The 27,244-nt window shown below is 42.4% G+C and overlaps 1 protein-coding gene across 4 annotated transcripts in view; it reads right to left on the bottom strand.

Annotated features, from left to right (window-relative positions):
* CEP290 (centrosomal protein 290) overlaps positions 1-27,244 on the bottom strand; it is a 272,670-nt gene that overhangs the window by 13,014 nt on the left and 232,412 nt on the right. For all 4 annotated transcript variants that reach the window (XM_068276835.1, XM_068276834.1, XM_068276837.1 and 1 more), the window contains 3 exons: positions 22,494-22,635; positions 15,567-15,640; positions 8,525-8,607 (listed from right to left, as the gene is read on the bottom strand). In XM_068276835.1, the coding sequence (XP_068132936.1) occupies positions 8,525-8,607; positions 15,567-15,640; positions 22,494-22,635 (299 nt within the window). The remainder of the gene's footprint in view (positions 1-8,524; positions 8,608-15,566; positions 15,641-22,493; positions 22,636-27,244) is intronic.

The following is a 27,244-nucleotide window of genomic DNA, read 5'->3' as shown; positions in this document are numbered from 1 at the left end:
TGTGTACACACTTGAAAGATTAATGAAAGATATCAGACCAATTTTACCCCCTTCCATACTCTACACAGTCTATTCTATTGAGTTGAACTCCTCATCAGATAAAAATCTTTGCAAGATGATGTGCACAAAGATGCTGTACACATTCAAAAGATCAGTATCTGCAAAAGATCTGTTCTTGCAAAAGATCCGTTCCTGCAAAATGCATTCATAGTCTATGAGATCTGCAGATCATCATACACACCTTGTTTAACTGACATTCATCTGCAGATCTGACAATCATCTGCAGATCTGAAGATCCAGCCTGGTGGATCTGATCTGCAGATGAATGTCCGTTAAACAAGGTGTGTATGAGGATCTATAGATATCATAGAATATAAATGCATTTTGCAGGAACGGATCTTTTGCAGATACTGATCTTTTGAAAGTGTACAGCATATTTGTGGTAACAGGCCTTAGGTCTAGTTACTTTATAACAAAGTTATTCATCCTTCACATGAGTGATTTGAGGAAAGACAAAAAAAGAGACCGAGAGCACAATATAGTGCAGTATTTCGGTAATTGAAAGTACAGTATAATAGTGCAATGATTATACTCACAAACACGGATTGCCCGTAGGCAACCACTGAATAGGCAGGTGGGGAGAATTGTAACCTAACCCCACTCAGGTATAAGCAGTTGCTCTCTGTAGACAGGAAAAAAGATGGGGATACACCCCTCCACCGAGGGTCGACTAGATAATATGCATATCAGTATAACAGAGGCGCCAATCAGAATAAAATAATTAGAAACCGTCTAAAAGGGGGAAGTTGGTGGACTCTCCTCCCTCAATGAAATAAAAAATGGACTATGAAGTTACTCAAACTCAAAGTAGCATTTATTTACAAGCTCCAAGGACGCAACGCGTTTCACGGGTAACAGTCCCGCTTCTTCAGGCAATAGTTTGGAGAATACAAGTTCAGGTCAGTAGTATGGCTAAGCACCTCTAGCTACAGAGGAGCTTGGCCATACTTACTGACCTGACCTTGTATTCTCCATTTATTTTGATTGGCGCCTCTGTTATACTGATTAGAGATGGCCCAGTCTTAGAGAACTCATGGAGAAGCACATGATCAGTTTGATCAGCTGATAGATTTGTAAGCCTCTGATTTGCTGTGATAACTTCCTGGTTTAACACATGATCATGACCAGCAAATCAGAGCTATACAAATCTATCACCTGATCAAACTGATCATGTGCTTCTCCATGAGTTCTCCAAGGCTGGGCCATCCCTAATACTGTTCTGCTGATCTGAGTCATGGTATATCTGGACACATGTACCATTGTGGGCAGCACGGTGGTGTGGTGGTTAGTGCTCTTGCCTTGCAGTGATGGGTCCCCGGTTTGAATCCCAGCCAGGGCACTATCTGCAAGGAGTTTGTATGTTCTCCCCATGTCTGTGTGGGTTTCCTCTGGGCACTCCAGTTTCCTCCCACATCCCAAAAACATACAGATAAGTTAATTGGCTTCCCCCTAAATTGGCCCTAGACTACAATACATACACTGCAACAAATACATAGACATAGGACTATGGTAGAGATTAGATTGTAAGCCCCTCTGAGGGACAGTTAAGTGACAAGAAAATATACTCAATGTACAGCGCTGGGGTCAAGATGTTGGCGTTATATAAATGCTAAATAAATAATAATAGTTTTCCTGTAGGTATTACGGTTTCCCAGTGTGAATTATGTGCCTTACAGCCTTTCCTTTTGTTCCCGAACATCTCACTTGCTCCAGACCCTAAAGGGTTATCCCTGCCTTCACCTCCCCTGAGAGAAGCTGCTTACATGAGAAGGCCACAGCAAGGTCAAGCCTTGAGTCAGTGCTGCAGCTTTTCACAGCTCTTCACTACAGAGACTTGACAGGGAAAAGGTCAGTGTGTCCTTAAAACAGCCTGAGATGTGCAGAGTAAAGGCAGAGGTGAAATTGTCTTTGTGCTGAACTCAACCATCACTTTTGTTTTCAAAAGTATTCCTAAATTCATTCATGAAATTACACAATTTCTACACAGGACATTTTCAATTTAATCTTATTTACACAATATAATCTGCAGGCTGGTAAAAGTGGTACAGTGTTACCTTATCTGTAGCAATCACATTATAGGTAAAGCATATCTATTAACCAGCTGTCTTGTTTTGTTACATGATCGATTACAACTAGGGATGGTCAATGAGATGCTAATAATGCCAGGTTTTATGCTAATACTATGCAAGTTTGAAGTTGTGCAGCTTAAAAATGAATTAATAAAATGCAGCTCTTTATTCTCAAGCTTCATAAAGATTTACATCAACTCAGAATTATTTTGCATCTCATTAGAAATCCTTACATGCGACCAGTCAGAGAGACATATCAAGTAACACTGGGAAATGAAGGTTAGGAAAGTATACTGATGGTGCTAAAGTGAGAGGGATATGGAGGTTGCCATATTTATTTCCTTTGAAACAATGCACATTGCCTGGCTGTCCTGCTGATGTTCTGCCTATGATACTTTTAGTCAAAGACCCCAAACAAGCATGAAGATCACAAGTTTGACTTACATTTGACAGCATATGCTGCATGCTTGTTTCAGGTTGTGTGACTGATCCGTGACAGATCAGCAGGATGCCAGGCAATTGGTATTTTTTAGAAGGAAATAAATACATCAGCCTCCATACTTCTCTTAGGTCAGTTGTCATCTAATTGTTAGTGGATATGTTTACAGATAATGGCGGCAGGGATGCTCACCGAGGTTAATCATGACTGATTACTCGTGATTCAAATAAGGGTTAACTGCTGCAGATGCAGGGCTGGATGCAGTGGGGGTTAATTAGCCATAATGCCGCCGTCCACCCTGCGCGTCAACGAGATTGCAAGCGTCCTATTAGTCGCGTTGCAAGCCTCGCAATAGCGCACTTCCTCCTTCAAGCTTGGGTAATTAACCCCGCTGCATCCAGCCCCGCACCTGCAACAATTAACCCTTATTTGAATTTTGAGTAATCAGTCGTGATTAACCTCGGTGAGCATCCCTGAATGGCGGTTGGTGCTGGGGTTTTTTTTTATCAAGTCTGCCAGCAGTAAAGATGATGACATGCAGGCTAACAGAGGATCAAAGCACATGAACAAACTACAAGGCAAATATCAATCATTTCTTGATCTAACTTCTATTTTTTTACTTTTCACTTTGTACTAGATTTGTTTTCTACTACTACAATCTTTTTTCAAGTTAAAACATTTAAAACCTGTTATAGCATTACGTAGGTCACCTAAAACAGATCCTAACAATCCTTTCATTTGTTTTAGGAGCTGTAGACTAGAGATGGTCAGTGAGATGATCTAAATATCATATAGCCTGAAAATGGACTAAACAAATCCCTCAGCAGCTTCATTCCATTGGTCCATTTCCAAGCTACATAAATTTGCATAAACTTGTACATAAAACTGGAAGTGTTTGCATCTCAAATATCCCAACTATAGACTAGTGTGATTTGCCTTCTTAAAACAGAAGGTACTTGCAATAATTCTGCTTTAAGTGAACATCTGTGGTAACCCACAATGCACCGCTACTAAATATGCAAATTATCTCTTTATGCCCCTGAAGCCAGGCTTGCATCCAGAACTGCTGGAGTATAGCACACCTAATGCCGTGCATACACGGCTCGTTTTCGATGCCGGCGCATCTTCGCTCGTCCACGCGGATCGATTGCCGCTCGTCCCCGCCGGCGCTTTCTTATCACCGCTCGATTCCCTGCCATTGTCCGCTGGCAGGAATTGAGTGGCCGCGGGTCAAGCGGCATGATCGGGCCAGCTTAATATCATCTGGCCGGATCAGCTGGTCGATACACGGTACAGAAACGTACCGTGTATCCCCAGCATTATAGCTTTAAATTTTACAGAGCCACACTGTGACAATGGGTCATTGGATTAGGACTGCAGACTACTATGTAAAGTACTTTATGTGGTGTCCCATAGAAAGCTCACCTTCCCTAACACTCTAGAGCACAAGTGTCGAACTCCAGGCCTGGAGGGCCAGATCCATGTCAGTGTTTAGGATGGACTGAGAAAGAGAGGAATGTGTTCTACCTAATGGACCACACATTTCCTGATTCAGACCCATCAATTAATTTGAGCTGTGTCAAAAATGTGTGAGGACCTCGGCCCTCATAGGACCGGTTTGACATCCCTGCTCTAGAGATATCAGAGATGCACCTTATCAGCATTAAGACATTCCCCATCTAAGCTGCTTTTATAGCTCACACCAGGGGAGCAGGCCGCTAGGCACCGCAGAGGAGAGCTGGTACCATGCTTGTACCTCATGTGAGGCAGTTGGATTGTGTCTGTGTACTTCTAGGTACACACTATGAGATTTTCTGGCCGATTTACTGTCAGATCGATTATTTCCAACATGTCCGGTTTGCTTTCTGATCGATTTCAGAGCATTTTCCGATCGATTTCCGTTAACCTTAATAGCAAATCGATCAGAAAGCAAATCGGACATGTTGGAAATAATCGATCTGACAGTAAATCAGCCATAAAATCTCATAGTGTGTACCCAGCAGAAGTGAGAGCAGCTCAGGGGTCCTGTGGTTAGCCCAGGATAATCTCCCATGCGGCCAGGAACCAGAGAGGACTTGCTGTAACTCAGAGGGCCCTGTGGCCCCTGGACATTTTTATTCCTCGTTCAGCTGGTGGTGTGGACCTGTCCAATGGATACTGGATGTGGTGACTGGTCAGAACTGCACTGATTGGGACTGCTGGGATCTGTTGTGCACCTTTTGAACTTCTGCTATTTGAGGAGCTACTGGGACTTTGGGACTTGTGTTGCTTTGCCTGTGAAGCTGGGAACTGGGATTCTTTAGTGGGGGGAATCTGTGACACTCCCTTGTGGATTGTCTAGTAATATTTTGAACTTTTGTGTGAACTGCGTGCCCAATAAATGCCCGGCCAGTCGGGTTCAGTTTAATCTGCGGCTATACACTATGTCTCTGGGCTCTGTGGTCTCAGAACTGTCACACACACCAACACCAAATGCAGACAGCCTGTTTTGGACATTTGGTCCTCCTCAGTACATGGCAGGGATTGATATTGCTCTATGGCATAGGACTTAGACCAGTACAACAGAGTAACCAAGCAGCTCAGGGTGACCCAAACCACTAGGAAAGCATAGGGGACTAAAAGACACTGAAAAGCCCTCCTACTAAAAAGCAATTCTTAGTATGAACAGAAGGTACTTGCGATAATTCAGCTTTAAGTGAACATCTGTGGTTACCCACAATGCACAGCTACTGAATATGCAAATTATCTCTTTATGCCCCTGAAGCCAGGCTTGCATCCAGGACCGCTGGTGTATAGACTAAAGAAACAATAGAGTTTAGTTAGTGTTACCCCATACACAGGAGTTCTGGGTGAAAAAGTCATTTTTACAGCCTTGCAAGTTAATTTAATGTAGCTTTATTCTTGGGGCCTTCTATATTCCAGCTCAGTTCACACAAAACTGGCATTTATTTATTTAAATAATGTGGGTAGCTATACTGTGCGTAGCTAATGAATGGTTGTCTAAACAAATCCCTCCCTAAATGGTCTTGAACAGAGTGGATAACATTAGGACTGTAGGAGTAGAAGATAAATGATATGAAAACGAAGCACTCTGGCTACGCTGGAGAGATGGAGAGGCTACTACATAATAGGCACAGTACCTGGTCCTTGAAAAACAGAGGCCATAATAATAAACTTAAGACCTGAACAAAGTAAAAAATGCCATTAGCAGGCTTATTCACATTCTGGTGAGTGTATAGTCGGGAAAGTACGTACAAGATTTGCATCTATACACATTTTCAAAAGGTCATCTTCATCTTTTCAAAGTAAATGGAGTATGTTATGCATAGGATAATGACAGTTAATAGGCTGTCATGTTTATTTGGCTGATGTTTCGGAGTTTGCTGCAACAAGCATGCAGCCATTGGAGTTAGAAAACCTGATCTATGGACATGTTATCGATCAATGATCAACGCGCATGCTGCACCTTAAAACACCTTATTTATGTAATGTGTGTAATGTACATTTTTCCAGCCAGGTTATCCAGAGCAGTGAATTCACACGTGGCAACACAATGGCCTCGATTCATAAAGCATTCCCGCATTCGGAAATGCTGAAAACGGCTCACTTTACCGACCACACAGCAAAATCTGTATTCATAAAGGCTTTTTCCGCATGAAAAGCCGACATTCGCGAGCAGAGTGATAAATCATCGCCTTGCGCGGTGATTATCATAGCAAAAGTTACAAGTAGTCAATTCATAAAGATTAGAGGAAGCAGTATGCGGACGGGTATTACCGCTACCTCTGATTTGGCGAGAAGCGTGCGGAATACAGTGCAGTGAATGGGACAGACCTCCCAAGCAGCTGCAGAGAGAACACCGCACGGAGGGACTCCGCCTGCTTCTCCTGTTTCCGCATGTCTCCCGACAGCCTTACGCCTGCCTACAGCGGAACATCTCCGCACGCCTGTCACAACTAGCAACATTTTTATGAATTACCACCCTGAAGGCGGAAATACCGACAGCGGTGTTTCCCCGCTCGACTTTACCTTACCGACAGCACTTTTATGAATCGAGGCCAATGTGTGAACTCACCCTTACAGACAGAAGAGTAAGCGTCCTTTCACACTGCATCAATTGCAATGGATGATGGTATCACATGCCAATGTGAGGCAGTTATATTTTCATGGTATGTTCATATCAGGTATGGTGGGTTCTGACTGAGTAGACGGCGTGCTGGGCATTTCCTGGACAACAACTTGTGCAGTAAAGCATACTTTCAATGTACTGAATGCTTCAGGGTGCTTTCCCTCACAACGGACAATATAATCGCATCCCAATACAATGCAATTATATTTCTAGGTTACATGCACATTGAGTGCGGTGGATTCCATCAGTAAACAGCATGCTGTGTTCACTGGACAACTTGCACATTTACAGTGGTAGTGAAACATACTTTAAGTGTATGCTTCACTGTATGCCTCCAGTTGCACTTCTAACCAGCGTGGCACCTTTTTACCACTGTATACTGCGATGTATATGCAACCTGTTCCCCTTTCTGATCACTGTCACTAGTTTAGAGACACTGAAGTAAATAAATAAAAAAAAAAAAAACTTATGATGTAATGATTTGTATGTGTAGTACTTATTATTAATAGAACATTAGTAGTAAAGAAAACGGTCTCATTTAAATGTGTGTGTATATATATATATATATATATATATATACACACATATATATACACACATATATATACACACAAATAAAAGATTTTTTTTTAATAACATTGCATAATTCTGTCATATTTGCTATTACAAGCCACACTCTGTATTTTAAACTATAAAACAAGCAGAGCTAATGACCCTTTCAACTTCCCTGCAGTAAAAATCTTATCTTAATCTTTCCTAGAATGTTTTTTTTTATGTGAAGTGCTTTAGAAAACAGCGACCCAAGTTGAGTCGGAGAGCTCAGAGAAGCTCTTTTGCATAGATAACCACTGACGTCTCTTAACTCTTCCTGTACAGGAAACAATACGAGACTCATATCTGTGCTACAAATGTTCTACTGTATTTCTTAGCTGCACTACACATACAAATTATTATCTCATAAGTTTTCACTTCATATTACCTCTAACTTAGTGCCCACTGTGTTCATGTACAATATAAAAAAAATATATATTAGTTTTCCTCTGCCCATAAGAATGTACAAATCATTTAATTGTAAAGTAAAATATAAATATATAAAGTATTGTTGCATATACAGCCACCAATTTTCTGAAATTAAAGGCGGAGTGTGAACTTAGCCTGAAATGCAGCAAGAAGCAGAAAACAGAATCACTCATTGGTTGAGCCGTTGATCAATGTAATTTTCCATCTTTTGCTGCAGTTTAAAAAATAAATTGTCTATGGGGTGAAAATAGTTTGCAACCCTCATTGGGGATATACCTCAGACTGCAGTAGGATTGCTGAAATGTTAGTACTTTAGAAATTGTGTGACTGCAGTCATATCAATGCACCTGTAGGGGAAATCTGTTTTATTTCACATACCCACTTCAATATCTATACATCAAGAGTTACAGATTGCCCAGCAAGCTCATGGTGAACCAGAACTCCTAGGAGTGTGTAAGGGGCTGAAAGAGACCAAAAAGCCTCCTTAATAAGATGCTATGCAAAACAGAAGCTTACCTTCTTAAAACAGAAGGTATTTGTGATTATACAAGTTGGAGTGAATCCAAAACCGTCTGTATGCATATTGGATTCGTTTGGCTTTGGACAATTAACACATTGTATTCCAGCGGTTCTGGAGGTGTTTTTAGCTATCAGGGACAACAGAGATGATTTGCATATTCAGCAGTGATGCATTGTGGGAGACCTCAAATGCTCACTCCAACCTGAATAATCGCAAATACCTTCTGTTTTAAGAAGGCAATTTGTTGATTTTCCTATCAATACATGAGAAATGAGATCACCACATACCTGATGTACCAGCTTTCCGCCTGTACATTTCCAACTGGTGGATCAGTTCAGCCTTTTCATTTTCTAAACGGTTGTTTGTTAACCTGGAACAGAATGTTTGACAGTTTACAAAATTGAACTGACAAATGTACTTTCAATATACGGTGTACAGTAGTAAATACTGATCACTTAAAAACTGACTCCAATAAATGTCTATGGGCCTGTTTCAACTAAACGCTGATGCAGATTTTCCCATAGGTATTCATTGGAGTCTATAAGCCTTGTGTGAAGAGGCCTTTGTGATTTGCTTCCAACTTGTTACTGCTTCATACTGGCAGGATCCTGAAAGCCTTTGTAGCCCATATATATTTTTTATTTACATATGTTTTTGGCAAGTTTTTCTCTGCGCTCTTGTTAAACATCTTGCCCTGTAATGCTGCATTCAAAATGCGTGTGCCTGTATTGAGATCAATGGACTGTAAACACATTGTAAGGGCTGGAACCCACTACAGCGATTTTTTTGAGCGTTTAGGGAGCGTGAGAAATCGCTAGCAATTTCCCTAAACGCTCTGCCAATCCAAATGGATGGTGCAAATTCCACAGAAGTGATTACGATTAGCAAAATCGCAAACGCAGGACATGCAGCATTTTGTTAGCGTTTGCGCTTCAATGTAAAGTACATAATCGCTGGCGTAATCGCTCATCAAAACTTGCACGGAGCGATTTTGCTAGCGTTTTAAAGTTACTGTACACTGTAACAAAGTTAAAATTAATTGAAAGGACCAATCAGACTTTAAAACGCTAATCGCTACACAACCGCTGACAAACTGATTGCACTTTTTATTGCTCCCTAAAACGCTCATGAAATCGCTTACAAACTGCTCATACAAAACACTAGCGATAGCGTTTTGTAGTGGGTTCCAGGCCTAAAAGTGTCTAAGCAGATCATTTATTCTATACCTTGCTTTCCATGGCCACATGTGAAGCATCGGTCATTTCCTTCATAGATATAGGGCCAGGTTTATTAAAGAGTCACTGTAGTGACATACAGTAGTAGTTTTTGCTGTACAGTATATTGGTATGCAACCCCACACTACCAGTGATGCTTAGCCTAGGTTGATTAGATATGCGGTATTCTCCCCCAGAGCATTCTGGGAGACTGGGTATATTTTCTACTGGCTTTAGAACTCTCCTCAAACAAACATTCCACAGAAATCACCTGACACAAGTAAAGAGGTCGCCACCTGCGATGGATTGCAGAATATAAATCATTGTGAGGAAACGTTTTACAATGGTCCAACGATCACTAAATAATGTATAAATTAATTTTGTATTCATCACTTTTGTTTTCATTACAGTTTCTCTTTCAGAATTGACTTACCAAAAAGGGCAAGTATGATACCGCCTGGCTTTGCTGCATCACTGCAATTGTCACTGCAGTGCCTCTTTAATATCAGCAACCATTGTCAAGATATTTATATTTGTGAAACTATTGTCCTGTCATTTCTGAGATTTAATGACCAATCAGCTTCATGTAACTGAGGTAAAGGTTTTTCCAGGCTGTTCAGCTGATCACTTGACATTTCACAGTGCTACAGGAGGTAACCAGTTTCCCCACTAGAGTCTGAAGTCAGATTTACGGTAACTTGCTTCGGTCTGATGCAGTTGTGGTCCTTTAAATAGGTATCGTACTGTTCGCAAAACAACTGTGATTTTATCTGTGAGGTCTTGAGAGTGTGAATGTCAAAACACTCAGAAAATGAATCCAATAATGTTTTGGTTACAAAATGTGCATCAAAGTCAGACGTGACCAGGTCACGATGTACAGCATGCCAGACAAATCGACTAAAAGGAATGGATCATTGATCTTAGAGAAAATTATGCTTTTCTCTTTCTGAAAAGTATGTTCTCTTTTTAAAGATGGGACTATTTTAGTTTTGAACAGAATGGAGATGGGAAGAGATTCTATTTCTGAATATAATGCAGGAGCAGGTATTACTAATGTGGGCACAGACAATAATAAAAAGCAGAAATTCTCACTCTTCTCATGCCTACTAAGAAGTATTAATGCAGTGTTGCCACTGGTGATCTCCACTGACCATTTGCTTCACTGTCAGGATCATCTGGAGGGAAAACTAAACAGTAACATGAACAGAAATGAGATATTTCACAAATATTCCAACTCCGTGCCATCTTGTAAATCTTCAGTGAAAGGAACAGGAAAGCTGCCTTTGCAATACTCTAAACTGCCTCATGCCTGGCTGACATTCTGGCTTCTGCAATGCCTAAGGCCACATACACACATCAGACCATAGTCTTTTGAAAATGAAAGATCACAGACCAATCTTACCACCCTTCCATGTAGTATGAGAGCCATACCTACACAGTCTATTCTATGGAGCTGAACTCCCCATCAGACAGAAATCTTTGCAAGATGCTGCACACAAAGATGCTGTAGACATTCAAAAGATCAGTATCTCCAAAATATCTGTTCCTGCAAAAGATCCGTTCTTGCAAAATGCATTCATAGTCTATGATATCTGCAGATCATCATACACACCTTGTTTAACAGACGTTCATCTGCAGATCAGATCCACCAGGATGGATTTTACAGATCTGCGGATGATAGTCTGATCTGCAGATGAATGTCAGTTAACCTCTTGAGGACTGCAGGGCTAAACCCCCCTAGTGACCAGGCAATTTTTAGTTTAAAAGGCCACTGCAGCTTTAAGGCCAAGCTGCAGGGCCGCACAACATAGCACACGAGTGATTCCCCCCCCCCCCCCTTTCTCCCCACCAACAGAGCTCTCTGTTGGTGGGGTCGGATCGCTCCCCCCATGTTTATTTATTTTTTAATAAATATTTGTGTTGCCCTTTTTTTAAAAAAAAAAAACCCTCTTCCCTTAAATCCCTTCCCTCCCTCGCTCCCTCCCTCCCCACAGCCAGCCAATTACGGCGATCGGCTGTCATGGGCTTCTGCCTATGAGAGCCGATCGCTCTCTTGTCCCCCAGGGGGACAGCCGTGTCACACGGCTGTCCCCAGTGCAGCGCTGCTGCTGATCGCAGCACTGCACAGAGTAAATAGACGGCGATCACGCCGTCTAACAGTCTTTCGAGCGGCAATAGCCGCTCGGAGACTGAAGGCGGGGCGGAGCTCCACCCCCCAAGCAGGAGATGTGCGCGCAGCCTGCGGGCGATCTCCTGCAAAACAGAGCCCCAGGACTTTACGCCAATTGGCGTTAGGCGGTCCTGGGGCTGCCGCCGCGGCCACGCCTACTGGCGTGACGCGGTCGGCAAGAGGTTAAATCATGTGTGTATGATGATCTGCAGATCTTATAGACTAGCATTGCAATTTGCAGGAACAGATCTTTGGCAGGAACAGATCTTTTGCAGATACTGATCTTTTGTGTCTGTAAAGCATCTGTGTGTGCAGCATCTTGCAAAGATTTTTTTCTGATGTGGAGTTCAGCTCCATAGAAAAGACTGTGTAGAGTATGGCTCTCATACTACATGAAGGGTGGTAAGATTGGTCTGTGATCTTTCATTTTCCAAAGACTATGGTCTGATGTGTGTATGAGCCTTAAGTGACAATCCCTGCAGCAATTAATATATCATAAAAACCTGCCGACTGTCTGCTCATTCCCTCCCTCCTAGGCACTCTAAAACTGCCACTTTTTCCCCAGATACCCATGGGACGGAAAGGGATAGGGGGAATGTGGAAGCAGCTGTAGGGCATAGAGAATCTGTAATTCAGTGCAGCAGGTATCTTCTTTTTTCAGGCAGCAAAAAAAAACCAAAACCTTTTTTTATTTTTTTTTAAGAAACTTTTTATGCAAAATTCATTTTAAATAATGGTCTATTAAATGTATGTTTTGTATACTCACACATATTCTGTACTGGAGATGTGCACAGTATAATACGTGATATTTGCCAGCTGACAACAAACAATTGTTAGTAGTCTTCCTGAAGTTTGCGCATGTGTGCCTCAGTCAAACTGCAGGAGCTTTTCTGTTAAAGGGTTAAGGTAGCCATACATCTAGCGATTTGGCTGTACAATCGACTATTTGATTCGATCATTTTATGGAATCGAGAGAGAATGGAGTGTGTTCTAGAATTCCCCATCGATGAAAAGTGGCTGATATCATGTCGAATCGACCAGCTTATTGGATCGAGCATGATGCAAGATATCGGTCGATAGCACAGGAATCAGCTACTGTTCACATATCATTCAATCGACTCTGAATCGATTTTTGCATGGAGACACAACATCGGTCAAATTGAACGTGAAGGTGAATCGCATAGGATATAGTTTGTAGTGTGTGGGTTACTAGTCGATTGACTTTTGATCAACCATACTAAAGTCAATTCCTCAATAAAGTCGATCGTTTTGTCGATTGAATCAGAATCGCTTGATGTATAGCTACCTTAAGGCCTGTTTTATACTACACACAATTTTGCTGCGTTTACCAATGGCATGCGAAATGCAAAGAAATCAGCAAAATTATGAAAATTATAGGAACCTGATTGCAATGCGATTTTAAATAAAAAAAAAATGCAACAGATCCTGATAATTCAAAATTGGCAACAAAGGTCCTCTCGAACTGAATCAATAAAACGTAACTTTTATTAGTAGCAAAATCTAAAACTCGACCAATTTTACTGACTGACATACATATATTACACTTGCAAGTATTTGCTAGGCCAGCACTGTCGGCATATGTATGTATTCCATACATATGCCGACAGTGCTGGCCTAGCAAATACTTGCAAGTGTAATATACCTGGGGTGAGAGTTATACGGAGGCAGCCTTATTAATTTCCTTTTAAGTAATACCAGTTGCCTGGCAATCCTGCTGATCCTTTGCTATTAATACTTTTAGCCATAGACCCTGAACAAGTATGCGGCAGATCACGTGTTTGTGATATTATTGTCAGATCTGACAAGATTACCTGCATGCTTGTTTCTAGTGTTATTCAGACACTACTGCAGCCAAATAGATCAGCAGGGCAGCCAGGCAACTGGTATTGCTTAAAAGCAAATACATATGACAGCCTCCATATTTTTCTCACTTAAGTTGTCTTTCAATTTTTACTTTGCCTTTAATGTGTTGCGTCCTGCAGCCTCGGGGACTTTTGCATTGCAAAACGAAACCGTAATGCAATTTAGTCGCTGTTTGCGGTTTTACTGTGATGCTAGGAATACAAGGAAAAACACCAACAAAAAATGCAGCATGCAGGACTTTTGCGATCAGGCAAAATCGCATTGCAAAATTGGCAACAAAGGTCCTCTCTAACTGAATCAATAAAACGTAACTTTTATTAGTAGCAAAATCTAAAACTCGACCAATTTTACTGACTGACATACATATATTACACTTGCAAGTATTTGCTAGGCCAGCACTGTCGGCATATGTATGTATTCCATTGTTGGTTATTGGTTATTGTTGGTGTTTTTCCTTGTATTCCTAGCATCACAGTAAAACCGCAAACAGCGACTAAATTGCATTACGGTTTCGTTTTGCAATGCAAAAGTCCCCGAGGCTGCAGGACGCAACACATTAAAGGCAAAGTAAAAATTGAAAGACAACTTAAGTGAGAAAAATATGGAGGCTGTCATATGTATTTGCTTTTAAGCAATACCAGTTGCCTGGCTGCCCTGCTGATCTATTTGGCTGCAGTAGTGTCTGAATAACACTAGAAACAAGCATGCAGGTAATCTTGTCAGATCTGACAATAATATCACAAACACGTGATCTGCCGCATACTTGTTCAGGGTCTATGGCTAAAAGTATTAATAGCAAAGGATCAGCAGGATTGCCAGGCAACTGGTATTACTTAAAAGGAAATTAATAAGGCTGCCTCCGTATAACTCTCACCCCAGGTTCCCTTTAAAGCTGGATGTACATCCAGAGCAGCCTATTCATTTTCAAGGCACACCAGAACCACTAGCATCTTGTAAAGGACTTAAAGAAACCTAAAAGCTCCCTTACTAAAAAGCCATGCTAAACATCAATTGAGCTTTCAAAACAGAAGTTATTTGCCATTCTTAAACATTATCTTGATCTTATGCTTAAGCCATAATATCCATGCTTTGCAATGGCAAGGGCCAATGTGCCTGAAACAGATGTATGCAAGCTGGATTAGTATCCTGCAGCTCTAAACATGTGTCCAAGTATTCAGGGACATACAAGAACAGACATCAATTTGATAGTATTGTTATCTTTCCATTTTAATCTGCAATCAGTTGAGTTACAAAATATGGAACTAAAGATTCAAAATATGCTTCCTTAGAGCCATGAAAGCAACACATAAAACTCTTTTTGCACAATCCTTAAGGACTGGGGCAGACTAAAGCGTTTTCAGCTGCATTTCAAAATGGCCAGCGATTCCAAAACACTAGGCTAAAGTAAATGGAGGAAAGCCCACATGAGTGATTGGGTTTTGCCGAAATTGCAATTGCGGATCCTGCAGCATTTTTGGAGTAATATAATAGGGGAAAGCAAGGCTCAAAATCGCTTTCCTCGAAATCGCTCTGAAAATCATAATGCATAAGTTGCTCTCAGCCTCTCGAGATGCCCCAAGTCTGACAGTTCTTTTGCAGATGCAACCAGTTACTACTTCCTATTCATCAGCTAAAGCAGATCAACAACCTTACACAGCAGTTGTGGCACTTCATATGTACTCTGAAACAGGGACTTCCACACTAGAGCCGTTTCCTGCGAAACTTTGCATTAACCAAGGTAAAATTAAAGTCGATAGACTTTCATTTTACCTTTTACACCCGACGCTGCGTTTCAGTGCGTTGCCGTTCGACGTACTCGGGAGCTTTTAATCATTGGGAGCTGGCATTTTCCCCTCGGGTGAATTAATAGCTACCGTCGCTGATTGCGTCGCACCGCAGCATCCCGACGACACGCCGCAGGCTATTCAACAGGTGCAGGAGAATGGCTCCTGCACGCGTTGTCTGATGTGAAAGAGCCCTCAGAGCTGGAGTGTCAGAGGAATGTTTTGCTAGAGTTACTTATACAACACTTCAGCATGACAAACAAAATGCGTTACTTACCGAAGTATTTGGAATTCTCTTGTGAGCCCTTCATCTGTCTTTAAATCTTCAGGAAAATGTTTGAGAAGCTCAATCTTGGAAAAGAAAAATATAAAGGACAAGTTTAGTTTTGTGAGACAGGATAATCTTAACGAAAAATGCAAATCAGGTATTGTCCATTGACACTAAAATGCCACCTGTCACTCACATTTTTTCAGTCTTATACTATAGTCATGATCACTGCAGTGGCTGGTAGGTGCCCCTGATTGCATAACCCTAATGTCCTCCCCAGAATCTACTTTCCTTCTCTGGCCACGCCCTCTAATGGCAGAGTTTACTATTTAGGGCTCTTTCACACCAGAGCCCTTTTTCAGCGTTTTAATGCAAAGTCTACACTTTGCGTTAACCAAGGTAAAAGGAAAGTCCATAGACTTTCATTTTACCTTTCACACCCGACGCTGCATTTCGATGCGTTGCGGTACGACGCATCCCGGCGCATTTTATCGTCGGGAATCGGCGTTTCCCCGTCGGGTTAATTGATACTACCGCCGCTACTCAGCGTCGCACTGCAGGTTCCCGACAACAGCTGCAGGATAGTAAAACGCGTGCAGGAGAATGGCTCCTGCACGAGTTGTTAGATGTGTAACTGGCCTTATAAATGTGAGAATATGTTGACTTGTTGCTGTGGCTTCAGTGTAGTGTGCACAAATATAGTTTATATATTACTCTTCCACACCAAGACAATGGCCTTAGATATCAAAAATGTATTGCTCCAGAGATGTTTCTAGAGATAAACAGTAAGCTAAGGTGCCACCGGGTAACTGGAAAGTCCCAGCTGCTTACCTGTAGCCGTGTTTCGGCGAGTCCTCCAGGATGGCTGCTGCCGAGACATTGTCTGTCCCCTCCCCGAAAGGAAACACCTGAAAAGAGTAATAAAATTAACACTCCTCCCTATATAAGGCTACTCCTCCCCTGGTCATTCAGTTTTATAAAGAGTACATCATCGTATCATAATCATATCAATATTAACATATCTCTAGTTGGGTTGGGAACTCGGCAGCCATCCTGGAGGACTCGCCGAAACACGGCTACAGGTAAGCAGCTGGGACTTTCTCCCATCGTCCTCCAGGATGGCTGCTGCCGAGACCAGCGAGAAATTTACCTTAGGGAGGGATGATGGCTTGTAGTACTTTTCTTCCAAAGCACTGATCTTGACTTGACAGAAGTTCCACTCTGTAATGCTTCACAAAAGTTGTATGTGACGACCAGGTGGCTGCTTTACATATTTGATCCAATGATGCTCCAGATCTCTCGGCCCACGAGGTTGCTAAGGATCGTGTAGAATGTGCCGTAATTCTAGAAGGGGCTACTTCCTGTGACTGTCTGTAGGCCCAACTAATCAATTCCTTGACCCATTTAGCTATTGAACCCTTTGATGCCTGTAGACCCTTAGAGGCTCCCATATATGACACAAATAAGTGACTAGATCTCCTCCACTGAGCTGTCCTCTCTAAATAAGCTAAGACCGCCCTTCTAACATCTAATGTGTTCCACTGTTCCTCTCTACTGTTCTGAGGATTGGGGGAAAAAGATGGTAAAACAATCTCCTGTGAGCGATGAAATGCTGATGAAACCTTCGGAAGGTATGCTGGGTCAGGTCTGAAAACAATTCTGTCTGCATGAACTATCATGTAGGGATCCTTGATAGATAAAGCCTGAATATCTCCAATCCTCCTAGCTGTCGTTATTGCCACTAAGAAAGCTACTTTCAGGGTTAGATTCTTTAACGGAGTCTGAGCAATCGGTTCAAATCTGTCAGAAGTCAGAAAATTTAGAACTAAAGATAAATCCCATGGAGGAACCAATTTCTCTGGCATTGGTTGGGACTTTGCTACGGAAATCAAAAATTTTTTTACAAAAATCTCCTTAGACAACTGTCTATGTAGAAAAACTGACAGAGCAGATACGTGAACCCTTAGGGTACTTACCTTCAGTCCTAAGTTAATACCGCTCTGCAAAAATTCTAAAATAACTTTGAGATCATCGGAACGCATATTATTTTCTTCTTTCCAGAAAGAATATGCGTTCCAAATCTTTGTATATTTACGTCTCGTAGAAATCTTTCTACAGTTCACTAACGTGGCTGCAACCTCTTTTGAGAATCCCTGACCTACAAGGATTGTCTCTTCAAGATCCAGGCTGTCAATTTTAACATTTGGGGATTTGGATGGGTGTTCGTACCCTGTTCCAGCAGGTTCTGCCTGTTGCCCAAGTGCCAAGGACCCTTCTGGACTAGGGACTTTAGGTAAGGAAACCAGGCCCTTCTCGGCCAATCCTCTGTTAACCTGTTCGGGACCAACCACCAATGAAGGGACTGTAATACCTGAGCTGGGATCGTTATCTTCCTGTCTAGAGACGACTGTTTTCTGTCCCACACTGACAGAAACCAAGTCTGGAGATCACGGGAGTGCGCTTGCGCCCACTCTACCGCCGGGAAGGTGGAAGACATCTGTCCTAGAAGGGACATTGTCTCCCGTAGCGATGTGGCTGGGTCTGAAAACATATTCTGAATTTTCTCTATCAGCCTTCTTTCCTTGTCGACCGGGAGAAATACCTTCTCCTTGATCGTGTCCCATAACAAACCTAGGAAGATCTTTTGCTGGCTTGGGTCTAGCTGAGATTTCTCTATACTTACCAACCACCCTAGTCCTCTTAGGGTCTGGAGAGAAAAATCTAGCTGCTCTTTTTAGGTTACCTCGGAGCTTGCTAGGAACATGAAATCGTCGAGATACGGCAGAACTCTCACACCGTGGAGATGCAGGAAAGCAATTACTTCTGCCAGTATCTTCGTGAAAATTCTCGGTGCCGACGAAATTCCGAACGGCAGCGCTTGATACTGGTAATGACACAGAGCGTCCCCTATCCGAACCGCGAACCTCAGATACCTCTGATACGCCGGATGAATGGGAACGTGAAGGTAAGCGTCTTCTAGGTCTATAGTGGCCAGAAAAGCACCTGGCCAAATTAGATTCTTGACTGAAGCAATGCTTTCCATGCGAAATCTTCTCTCCACAATGTGGGGGTTTAATGGTTTTAAATTTAGGATCATCCGATACTTGCCTGATGGCTTCTGCACCAGGAAGACTCTGGAATAGAACCCCTGGAACTGTTCCTGAGTAGGGACCCTGCTGATCACTTTTTTCTGTAGTAAAGAAATGATCGAATTCTTTAGAGCTGCCGCTCTTTCTGGATCTCGGGGAGAGCTTGTTATCAAAATCTGGGGGGAGGGGGAGAACTGAACTCTATTTTGTACCCGAACTCTACCAGGTTTAATATGAACTCGTTTGATGTCATCTCCTTCCAAGGTGAGGTAAACTGAGCTAGTCTTCCCCCTACCTGGAGCTGGCTGTCATTTCCCGGGATTTGTGGGGGGGGCATTGGATTTGTTAAAGAGAAAGGACGACCTACCCCTACCTGCATTGAACGTCCATCTCCTGGTTTGAGCTGACCCTCTACCAGCCTGATCCCTGCGTGTGGGTCCTTGCCTGAACTGAAAACCCCCCTGGTTAGGCTTCTTCCTCTTGTATGGAAATTTTTTCCCCCTATTGGAAGACCTTTCCAATACTGTATCTAAGTCCTTCCCAAATAGCAGTTCACCCGAAAATTCCATGGCACATAAATTATGCTTGGAGGTGACATCACCTTCCCATGCATTTAACCAGACCGCACGTCTGGATGAATTTATCAAGGCTGCAGCCTTGGCTGATGCTCTCAAACACTCTGAAGCTGAATCCGCTAAATACGAAACAGTCTTTGTTATAACCGGTAAAGATTCTAATATAGTTTCATGGGGAGTACCTTCAGCAAGCTGACTCTGTAATCCTTTCATCCACTTGTCTAAGTTTCTAGTAAGACAAATAGATGCAATAGCTGGCTTGAATGCGAAACTAACTGCATTCCAAGCCCGCTTAAGTAACGTTTCCGCCTTTCTATTCATCGGTTCCTTAAGAACACCCGCGTCTTTGAACGAAAGGTCAGTGTTTTTAGAGTACTGAGCCAAAGCCGCATCCAGTTTAGGACATTTTGCCCATGGTACCTCATCCTCCTCTCTAAACGGAAACCTGCCAACACCACATTTAGCTAAGGCAGTGATTCAGGATTTCCACATACCTGTCCGGCATCCACTAAGGGAGACTGGCTCGGCTGGGTATCTGTGGCAGAAGCCGCAGTGGAGGACTGCTCCTGTTCCATAGCGCGGCTTGGCGTCCCACGTGTGAGAGAGCGTGTTGCCGCACTCCCCTCGGCTATGAAGATACCGCCCAAGGACTTCCTGTCTTCGCCGGCCAATCGACGGTGAGCGGAAGTGATGCGTATGCAAAGTCGCATCCCACTTGCTACGCGTCACCGCCCACACGCTGGGACGCAAGAAGACGGCGGTGATGGCGGCGATCCGATCCTATGGACAACTTGTGCCAGGTACCTCTGCCCCCACCACACAAGCTAAAGCTGGAGCCTCACCGCTCTCAGCTTCCACCGCCACTTGGAAGTAAACCCTACCTAGCAGCATAGGCGCCCCGGGCAAACCTATACTAGAAAATAAGAAACATCTTTCCAGGTATCCTCAGGTGATGGGAAACACACAAAAACTGAATGACCAGGGGAGGAGTAGCCTTATATAGGGAGGAGTGTTAATTTTATTACTCTTTTCAGGTGTTTCCTTTCGGGGAGGGGACAGACAATGTCTCGGCAGCAGCCATCCTGGAGGACGATGGGAGAAATAGTGTTGCTAGCAAGGGCCCATCTGTTATGTCTCACTGCATCCCCCACTATATACAACTGTGTGGGTAGCACAGTGGCATAGTGGTTAGCACTCCCATCTTGCAGCGCTGGGTCCCCAGTTCGAGTCCCAGCCAGGGCATTACATGTTCTCCCCAAGTCTGCACAGGTTTCCTTCGGCACTCTGGTTTTCTCCCACATCCCCAAAACATACAGATACGTTAATTGGCTTTCCCCTAAACTGGCCCTAGACTATGATACATACTCTACACGATACATACATATGACTATGGTAAGGATTAGATTGTGTGCAAGTGACAAGGCAATATACTCTGTACAGTGCTGTAGAGAATATGGGCGCTATATAAACACTAAATAATGATGATAATTGCTGCTTCTTCCAATGCGGGATAGGTACAAAGAAGCAGAATATGAGCCTATTCTTTCAGCAGAAACTCTTGGGAGCGCTAGATCTCTCATTTATGTTTGTCATGTGGCATGACATGAAAAATGCAGATGCAGATTCCACACCCTGTACATACAATTCTGTGTTATGAATAAAGTTCATGTTCGATTCCAGGAGACTGTATTCAAAAATCCATAGTCTCCTGTACATCACACTTCAGCATCCCAAGCAGTGGACAGGGTGTGATGTGCGTAAGTTCACTTACTTGCAGTTCACTCTGCACTTCATGTCACTGCTGATGATTCATTCTTTCAAGAGTCACATGAAGCGCATCATGAACTGCAAGTAAGTAAACTCCCCGTGATCTTGCCCACTGCTTTGAATGTGTGAGATTTCCCAATATCAAACGCTAATACTAGTTATGAATGGGTGACATCATGGCTGCACTCGTTATATGCAAGAGATGTAATAGCTGCATTTGTTTTATAGGTCATATGATGGAAGAACGTGTATTGCAAGGGCCCAGGAAGGAAGCATTAGGTGTTGGCCAGAAACTGCATTGGATTGGATAGTGTCATCAGATGACTGCTACTTGCAAATCGACTTATCCTACTTTGATCTCTATTCATAAAAAAGTTGTGGCGAAAAAACTCCTGGAGGGAAAATACCGCAGCGGTATTTTAGACTTCTGGGTGGTCATTCATTAAAATCTTGCCAGCTGCGATGCAAGTGCGGAGATCTCCCGCTGAAGGCTGGCGGTAAGCTGTCGGAAGGCATGCGGAAACACTTCAGCCGGCAGAGTCCCTCCGTGCACTGCTCTCTCTGGGAGGTCTGTCCCATTCACTTGTATGTAATCCGCAAAATCAGAGGAAGCGGTATTTCCCGTCCACATACCGCTTCCTCTAAACTTTATGAATGGCCATTTTGTTACTTTTTTCTAGATAAATCTAGAAAAACACTGGAGAGGGCGGACATTTCTCGCTCTGCTGGGGGATTGTAGATTTTCATGCGGGAACAGCTTTTATGAATGCCCACTTTGCTAAATGGACGGGAAAATCCGCTGTTTTGAGCGGAAAACTTGCGGTAACCTTTTATGAATAGAGCCCTTTACCGCTTGACCAGAACAAATTCCTCCACCCATCCCTAACTATAATTAAGTTACAGTTCAGAACTGGCAGAGTGATCTATCTGGGAAAAGGTAAAGATTTCTCATGGGAAAAGGGGTATCAGCTACTGATTGGAGTGAAGTTTAATCTTGGTTAAAGTTCCTCTTTAAAACGAATACAGCCGTTATCAACCATTCAAAGGTGCCCTGGACAGCATGAGCCCTAGATACCGTCCTGAGCATACCATGTAAAACAGCTGGGGTGCCCTAAGCATATTGTTTTAATCTGCCGCTCATCACGTGCTGTTAAGAAAATAAAGAAATTTACTTGTAGCAAGAAAAGAATTTACTAGAGCCACTAATCCTGATGCTTAAGTTTAGAACACTAATGCTAAATATGAGGTCCATTAGCAGTGCTGTAAAAATTCTTTAATCTGTGCTATACTCTCACACTCATGTATAATTTAGCAGGCGCACCAGCATAAACTGCAATTAGACGTAATAGTGTATGGCATAGAATTCAGTGTTAAAATTGTTTTGTAGCGCGTTCCAAGCAGCTAAGTGTAGAAGCAGATGCACTAAATTGATTTATATCAACTAAATATAGTTTTTCTAATGTAATAAGCTAATTGCAGATCACATGGCGGAGCCACTCTCTTACCTCCTCTTGTAGGCGTCGTACGGTTTGCTCAGTTTTTTGTTCATGCTCAGTTGCTTCTTTCAGTAACCTTTTCAAATCAACAATATTGTCATTTTTCTTTCCAAGCTCAGCCTCCATCTCCTTCATCTTGGTTTCGTACATCCTTACAAGGCAGAATGAAAAATGTTGTTAGCGAAGGGTAGCTTCAATAATGTCAGTGTATCTAACACTACAGAACTTCAAAAAAGTATGACGAAAAAGAAAATATATTATTTTGGACGTGTGTTTGATTCAGCATTGGCAATAGTTCTGGAAATCATTTAATCCCCTGTGATGCATGTAAGGAAATGCTGCTTTGATGTACAGCTTGGTTCATTGGAGTGATATCTCTGTTAGCCACAAAGCAGATATCTGTGAGAACATTTGGATTTCAACAGAAGGATTTAGCTTCAAGGGTTATTTCTCATATAGCTACCTGTCATAATTCCCTGCTGCTCTGTTTAAAGAGAATCTATTCTGATTTTCCAGCAGTTTTCTTAAAAAGAATGTTTGCAAGTTTATACTGGGAGTTTAATTTTCCTATCTGGACATATTTGCGCTAAACTTTTCAGAATGCATTTTAAAGTACACCTGTAACAAAGAAAAACAAAAAACAAAAACAAATAGCCCCTGGGGGAGGGGGGTACTTACCTCGAGAGAGGAAAGGCTCAAGATCTCAAAGAGGCTTCCCCCTCCTCTTTAGCTTAGGGCAGTGATAGGCAAATTTGTCTCTCCAAGTGTTATGTCCACAATGCATTACAGGAGTCTGACAGCCCACAGTCATCATTGATAAAGGCAAATGCATTGTGGGACTTGTAGTTCCTTAACAGCTGGAGAGTCAAATTTGTCTATCACTGGCCTAGGGGATCCAGTGCTGGCTCTCTTGAAAATTCCCTCGACAAGTGTCGAGAAGCACTGCGCAGTCGCAGCAGCGCCAGCAATATCTACCCTCAGGGCTCCAGCGCAGGCACAGTAGAAGCTTTCCGCTCGGGCGAAAATAGTTGGGCCCAATCAGGTCCGCTGTACTGCGCAGGTGCAAGTTCAGGGGCTTTGTGTGTTGATTCGAGGGGGCATAAGAGGATGGGCAAGGCTAATTACGATCCAGATGCTTTCCCCTCGCGAGGTAAGTACACACCCATGGGCTGTTTTTTCATTACAGATTTCCTTTAACCACTTCACTACTGAGGGGTTTTTCCCCTTGTGGACCAGAGTAATTTTCACTGTTCAGCGCTCCTCCCTTTCATTCGCCAATAACTTTATCACAACAAATGATCTATACCTTGTTCTTTTCGCCACCAATTAGGCTTTTTTTGCGTAGTATGTTTTGCTAAGAATTATTATATGCTACGTGCATTTTAACAGGGGTGATAAGATAAAAATTAATTATTTCTCAGTTTTTGGCCAATATAGTTTAAAAATAATACATACTACTGTAATAAAAACCTAGAAGTATATTGCAATATCAAATTCAGTCTAACACGCGCTGAAAATTATAAACAGTTTTATTCAGCATTGATTCATTCAATAAAACTCAACTCACGCCTCATCCTATTCATTCCATACCATGCAACCTAGCAGAAGGGCCCTTCTATATATACTTCTCTCTAAATGTGCACATAAAAAATTAAAAATTCAATTAAAAATTAAAAAAGATAAAGGTCAAAATCAAAATGATAAAAGTATTAAGTAGGAAGTTCACAGATGGGTAAAGATGCTCTTCCTACTTAATTTGATATTGCAATATACTTCTGGGTTTTAAGGGATCCCTTGTCTTACAACGCTGCTTATTTAGATAGGAACCCATCAGCGCCTGGTGATATAAGTATGTAATAAAAACCTACCTATTTTATTTGCCCATTTGTCCTGGTTATTACGTTTAAAATATTTCCTTAGTACAATGTAAGGTGACAATATTTTATTTGGAAATAAAGGTGTATAAAGGTGTATTTTTTCCATTTTGCGTCCGTCACTAATTACAAGCCCCTATTTGCAATACTAACAGAAATATACCCTCATATTAAAAAAAGTGAAGTCCCTAAGGTAACTACTTATGTATTTTTTTTTTATAAATCCAAATGTTTTATTTTGGCAGCTATACTTTTGCAAGCCACTGTAAATTAATTAAAAAAAGTAAACCCTGCAGCAGTGATCAGAGCCCACCAACAGAAAGCTCTGTTGGTGGGCAGAAAAGAAGGGGTCGCTTTGGCTGCTAAATTATATTGATCTGCAGCAAGCTATTAAAGCTGCAGAGCATTTAAAGAGAATCTGTACTCTAAAATTCTTACTAAAAAAATAAATAAATACCATTCTATTCATTATGTTCTCCTGGGCCCCTCTGTGCTGTTTCTGCCACTCCCTGATGCAATCCTGGCTTGTAATTGCCAGTTTTAGGCAGTGTTTACAAACAAAAGACATGGCTCCTAACCAGAGTGTGATAGGCTGAGAGGAGCTCAGTTTGTGACTCACACAGAGCCTGCAGGGGGCCTGGAGAGGGTGTGTATAGCTTCTATCCTATCACAAGCAGAGCAGCAAATTCCTGCCTGAGCCCGACAAAGCCGTCAGAGGAAAGAAGATTATATAACAGAGATACTACGGCCACTGTGCAACTAGGAAAGGCTGCAGTAAGACAGACCACATTAGAACAGGTATAGGAACTTATAGGATAGAAGAAATAAGGCTGAAAAATTTGTTACAGAGTCTCTTTAAGTCCAACTACAAATCTAGGGCCCCCCATATCCTCCCTACACATGGTCTTTAGTTTCTGCATCATCATGTGTTTTGAGTCTGACAGGAGAAAAGAGCTCTTTCACACCAGAGCCCTCTTTTGGCGTTTTAACACAAAGTCTATACTTTGTGTTAACCAAGGTAAAAGGAAAGTCCATAGACTTTCCTTTTACCTTTCACACCCGACGCTGCGTTTCGATACGTTGCGGTACGACGCGTCCCGGCGCATTTTATCGTCGGGAATCGCCGTTTCCATTTCGGATTAATTAACTACTACCGCCGCTACTCAGCGTCGCACCGGAGTTTCCCGATGACACGCTGCAACGCGTGCAGGAGCCGTTCTCCTGCACGCTTTCAGTGTGTAACCGAGCTACGAGTGTCGACAATTCATTTAAATTCACTAACTAATTGCTTTAAACCCTTTATTACTGAATTGGTCCAGAGGTTATGAATCGGTTGCCTGATTTGCTTAGTGTTCCATTTGTTTACATGGTGTACTGTCCTGTAGCATTCACAGCCTTTTTTTTTTGTATTGAAATGTACCGCTTTTCTCCAGCATTCAGTGAGTTTCCTGAGCACAATGTTTGAAATTTTAATGAGATATTAAAAAACCCTGAGATCTGTGCTTGTAACTGCTTTATGCATGCATTGTATTTTCTGAGCGCATCATGTCCAATTATGCTATCTGAAGTGCTTTTCATTGCTTTTACTGAATTCAGTGGTGGACTGAGACCTAGCACTATTCAAACACAACTGAAATGCTGTTTCAGTACAAACAAAACAGTATTGAAATGCAAAGTAGATACTACTTAGACATACTATTAATGTTATGCTCTACAACGCTGCATTTGTCTGGTTCCTTGCGTGTAATGCTTGTGTACACTTGCTCTCAAACTGGCCATATTCCTTTCAATCTAATTATGCAATCGCTGTGCAATTTGCCACATCTATGTGAGGCAGCACCTCTAGCTACCTCCTGTTCAATACTTAGCATATTCAATAACTCTAATCGAATCTGCCAGAAAAACAAGCGTTGTACTGTATCGAGTATTGCAAACACGGCCAGGCTGAAGGAAAGGCTCCAGCCTCTGGGCATAGAGCTTTAAGGGCATCCAGAGGTGGTGTCCAGCCCCTCCCCCTAAGTGTTACCCCAGCTGCGACACTTGCGAGCAGAGAAATCACCTCTCCAGGTTCACTTACAGGCTCAGCTCCTCTCTTCAGTGCCGCTTTGAGCTGGACTCCATTGCTGCACCTGATTTGGGAACTCTAGCTACCTATTGGGGGGCTGTCAGGCTTCCTAAGCTGGGGGGAGATCTAACTATCCATATGAGGGGTGCATAAGGTTACCTATACTGGAGGGAAGTTGGCTACCTATACTGGGGGGCGGGGATAAGGCTACCTATACTGGCAGGAATTCTAGTTACCTATACAAGGGGGCATATGGCTTCTTATAGAGGGGAGGACATACGGCTAACTATAGAGATAGTGTAAGTGTGTGTGTGTGTGTGTGTGTGTGTGTATATGTGTGTGTGTGTGTATATATGTGTGTGTGTGTGTGTGTGTGTATATGTGTGTGTGTGTGTATGTGTGTGTGTGTGTATGTGTGTGTGTGTGTGTGTGTGTGTGTGTGTGTGTGTGTGTGTGTGTGTGTGTGTGTGTGTGTGTGTGTGTGTGTGTGTGTGTGTGTGTGTGTGTGTGTGTGTGTGTGTGTGTGTGTGTGTGTGTGTGTGTGTCGGGATGTGCAGTGTCTGGTAGCAATCAATCCCTATCTGATCAGGTTCTGATCTATGAGTGCATACCTATAGTGCACGGTTTTTAGCATACATCAGTTCTCAGTTATAACTAGTTATCTAGTGTTACAGCAAACACACTCTATTCAACGTATCTTCAATCTGTTGGCCCAACTACTCAGTTGCTGGTAAAATTGCACAAAGATTATGAGGCATCTGGACAGTCTTTTCAAAATCATCAACAATTACATATTGTGAAGGTCAATATGTAGCTTGTAT

The sequence above is a fragment of the Hyperolius riggenbachi genome, chromosome 3 (genome assembly GCF_040937935.1).
Source record: "Hyperolius riggenbachi isolate aHypRig1 chromosome 3, aHypRig1.pri, whole genome shotgun sequence".
Taxonomy (NCBI): Eukaryota; Metazoa; Chordata; class Amphibia; order Anura; family Hyperoliidae; genus Hyperolius; species Hyperolius riggenbachi.
This window is presented reverse-complemented; position numbering and strand designations above follow the sequence as displayed.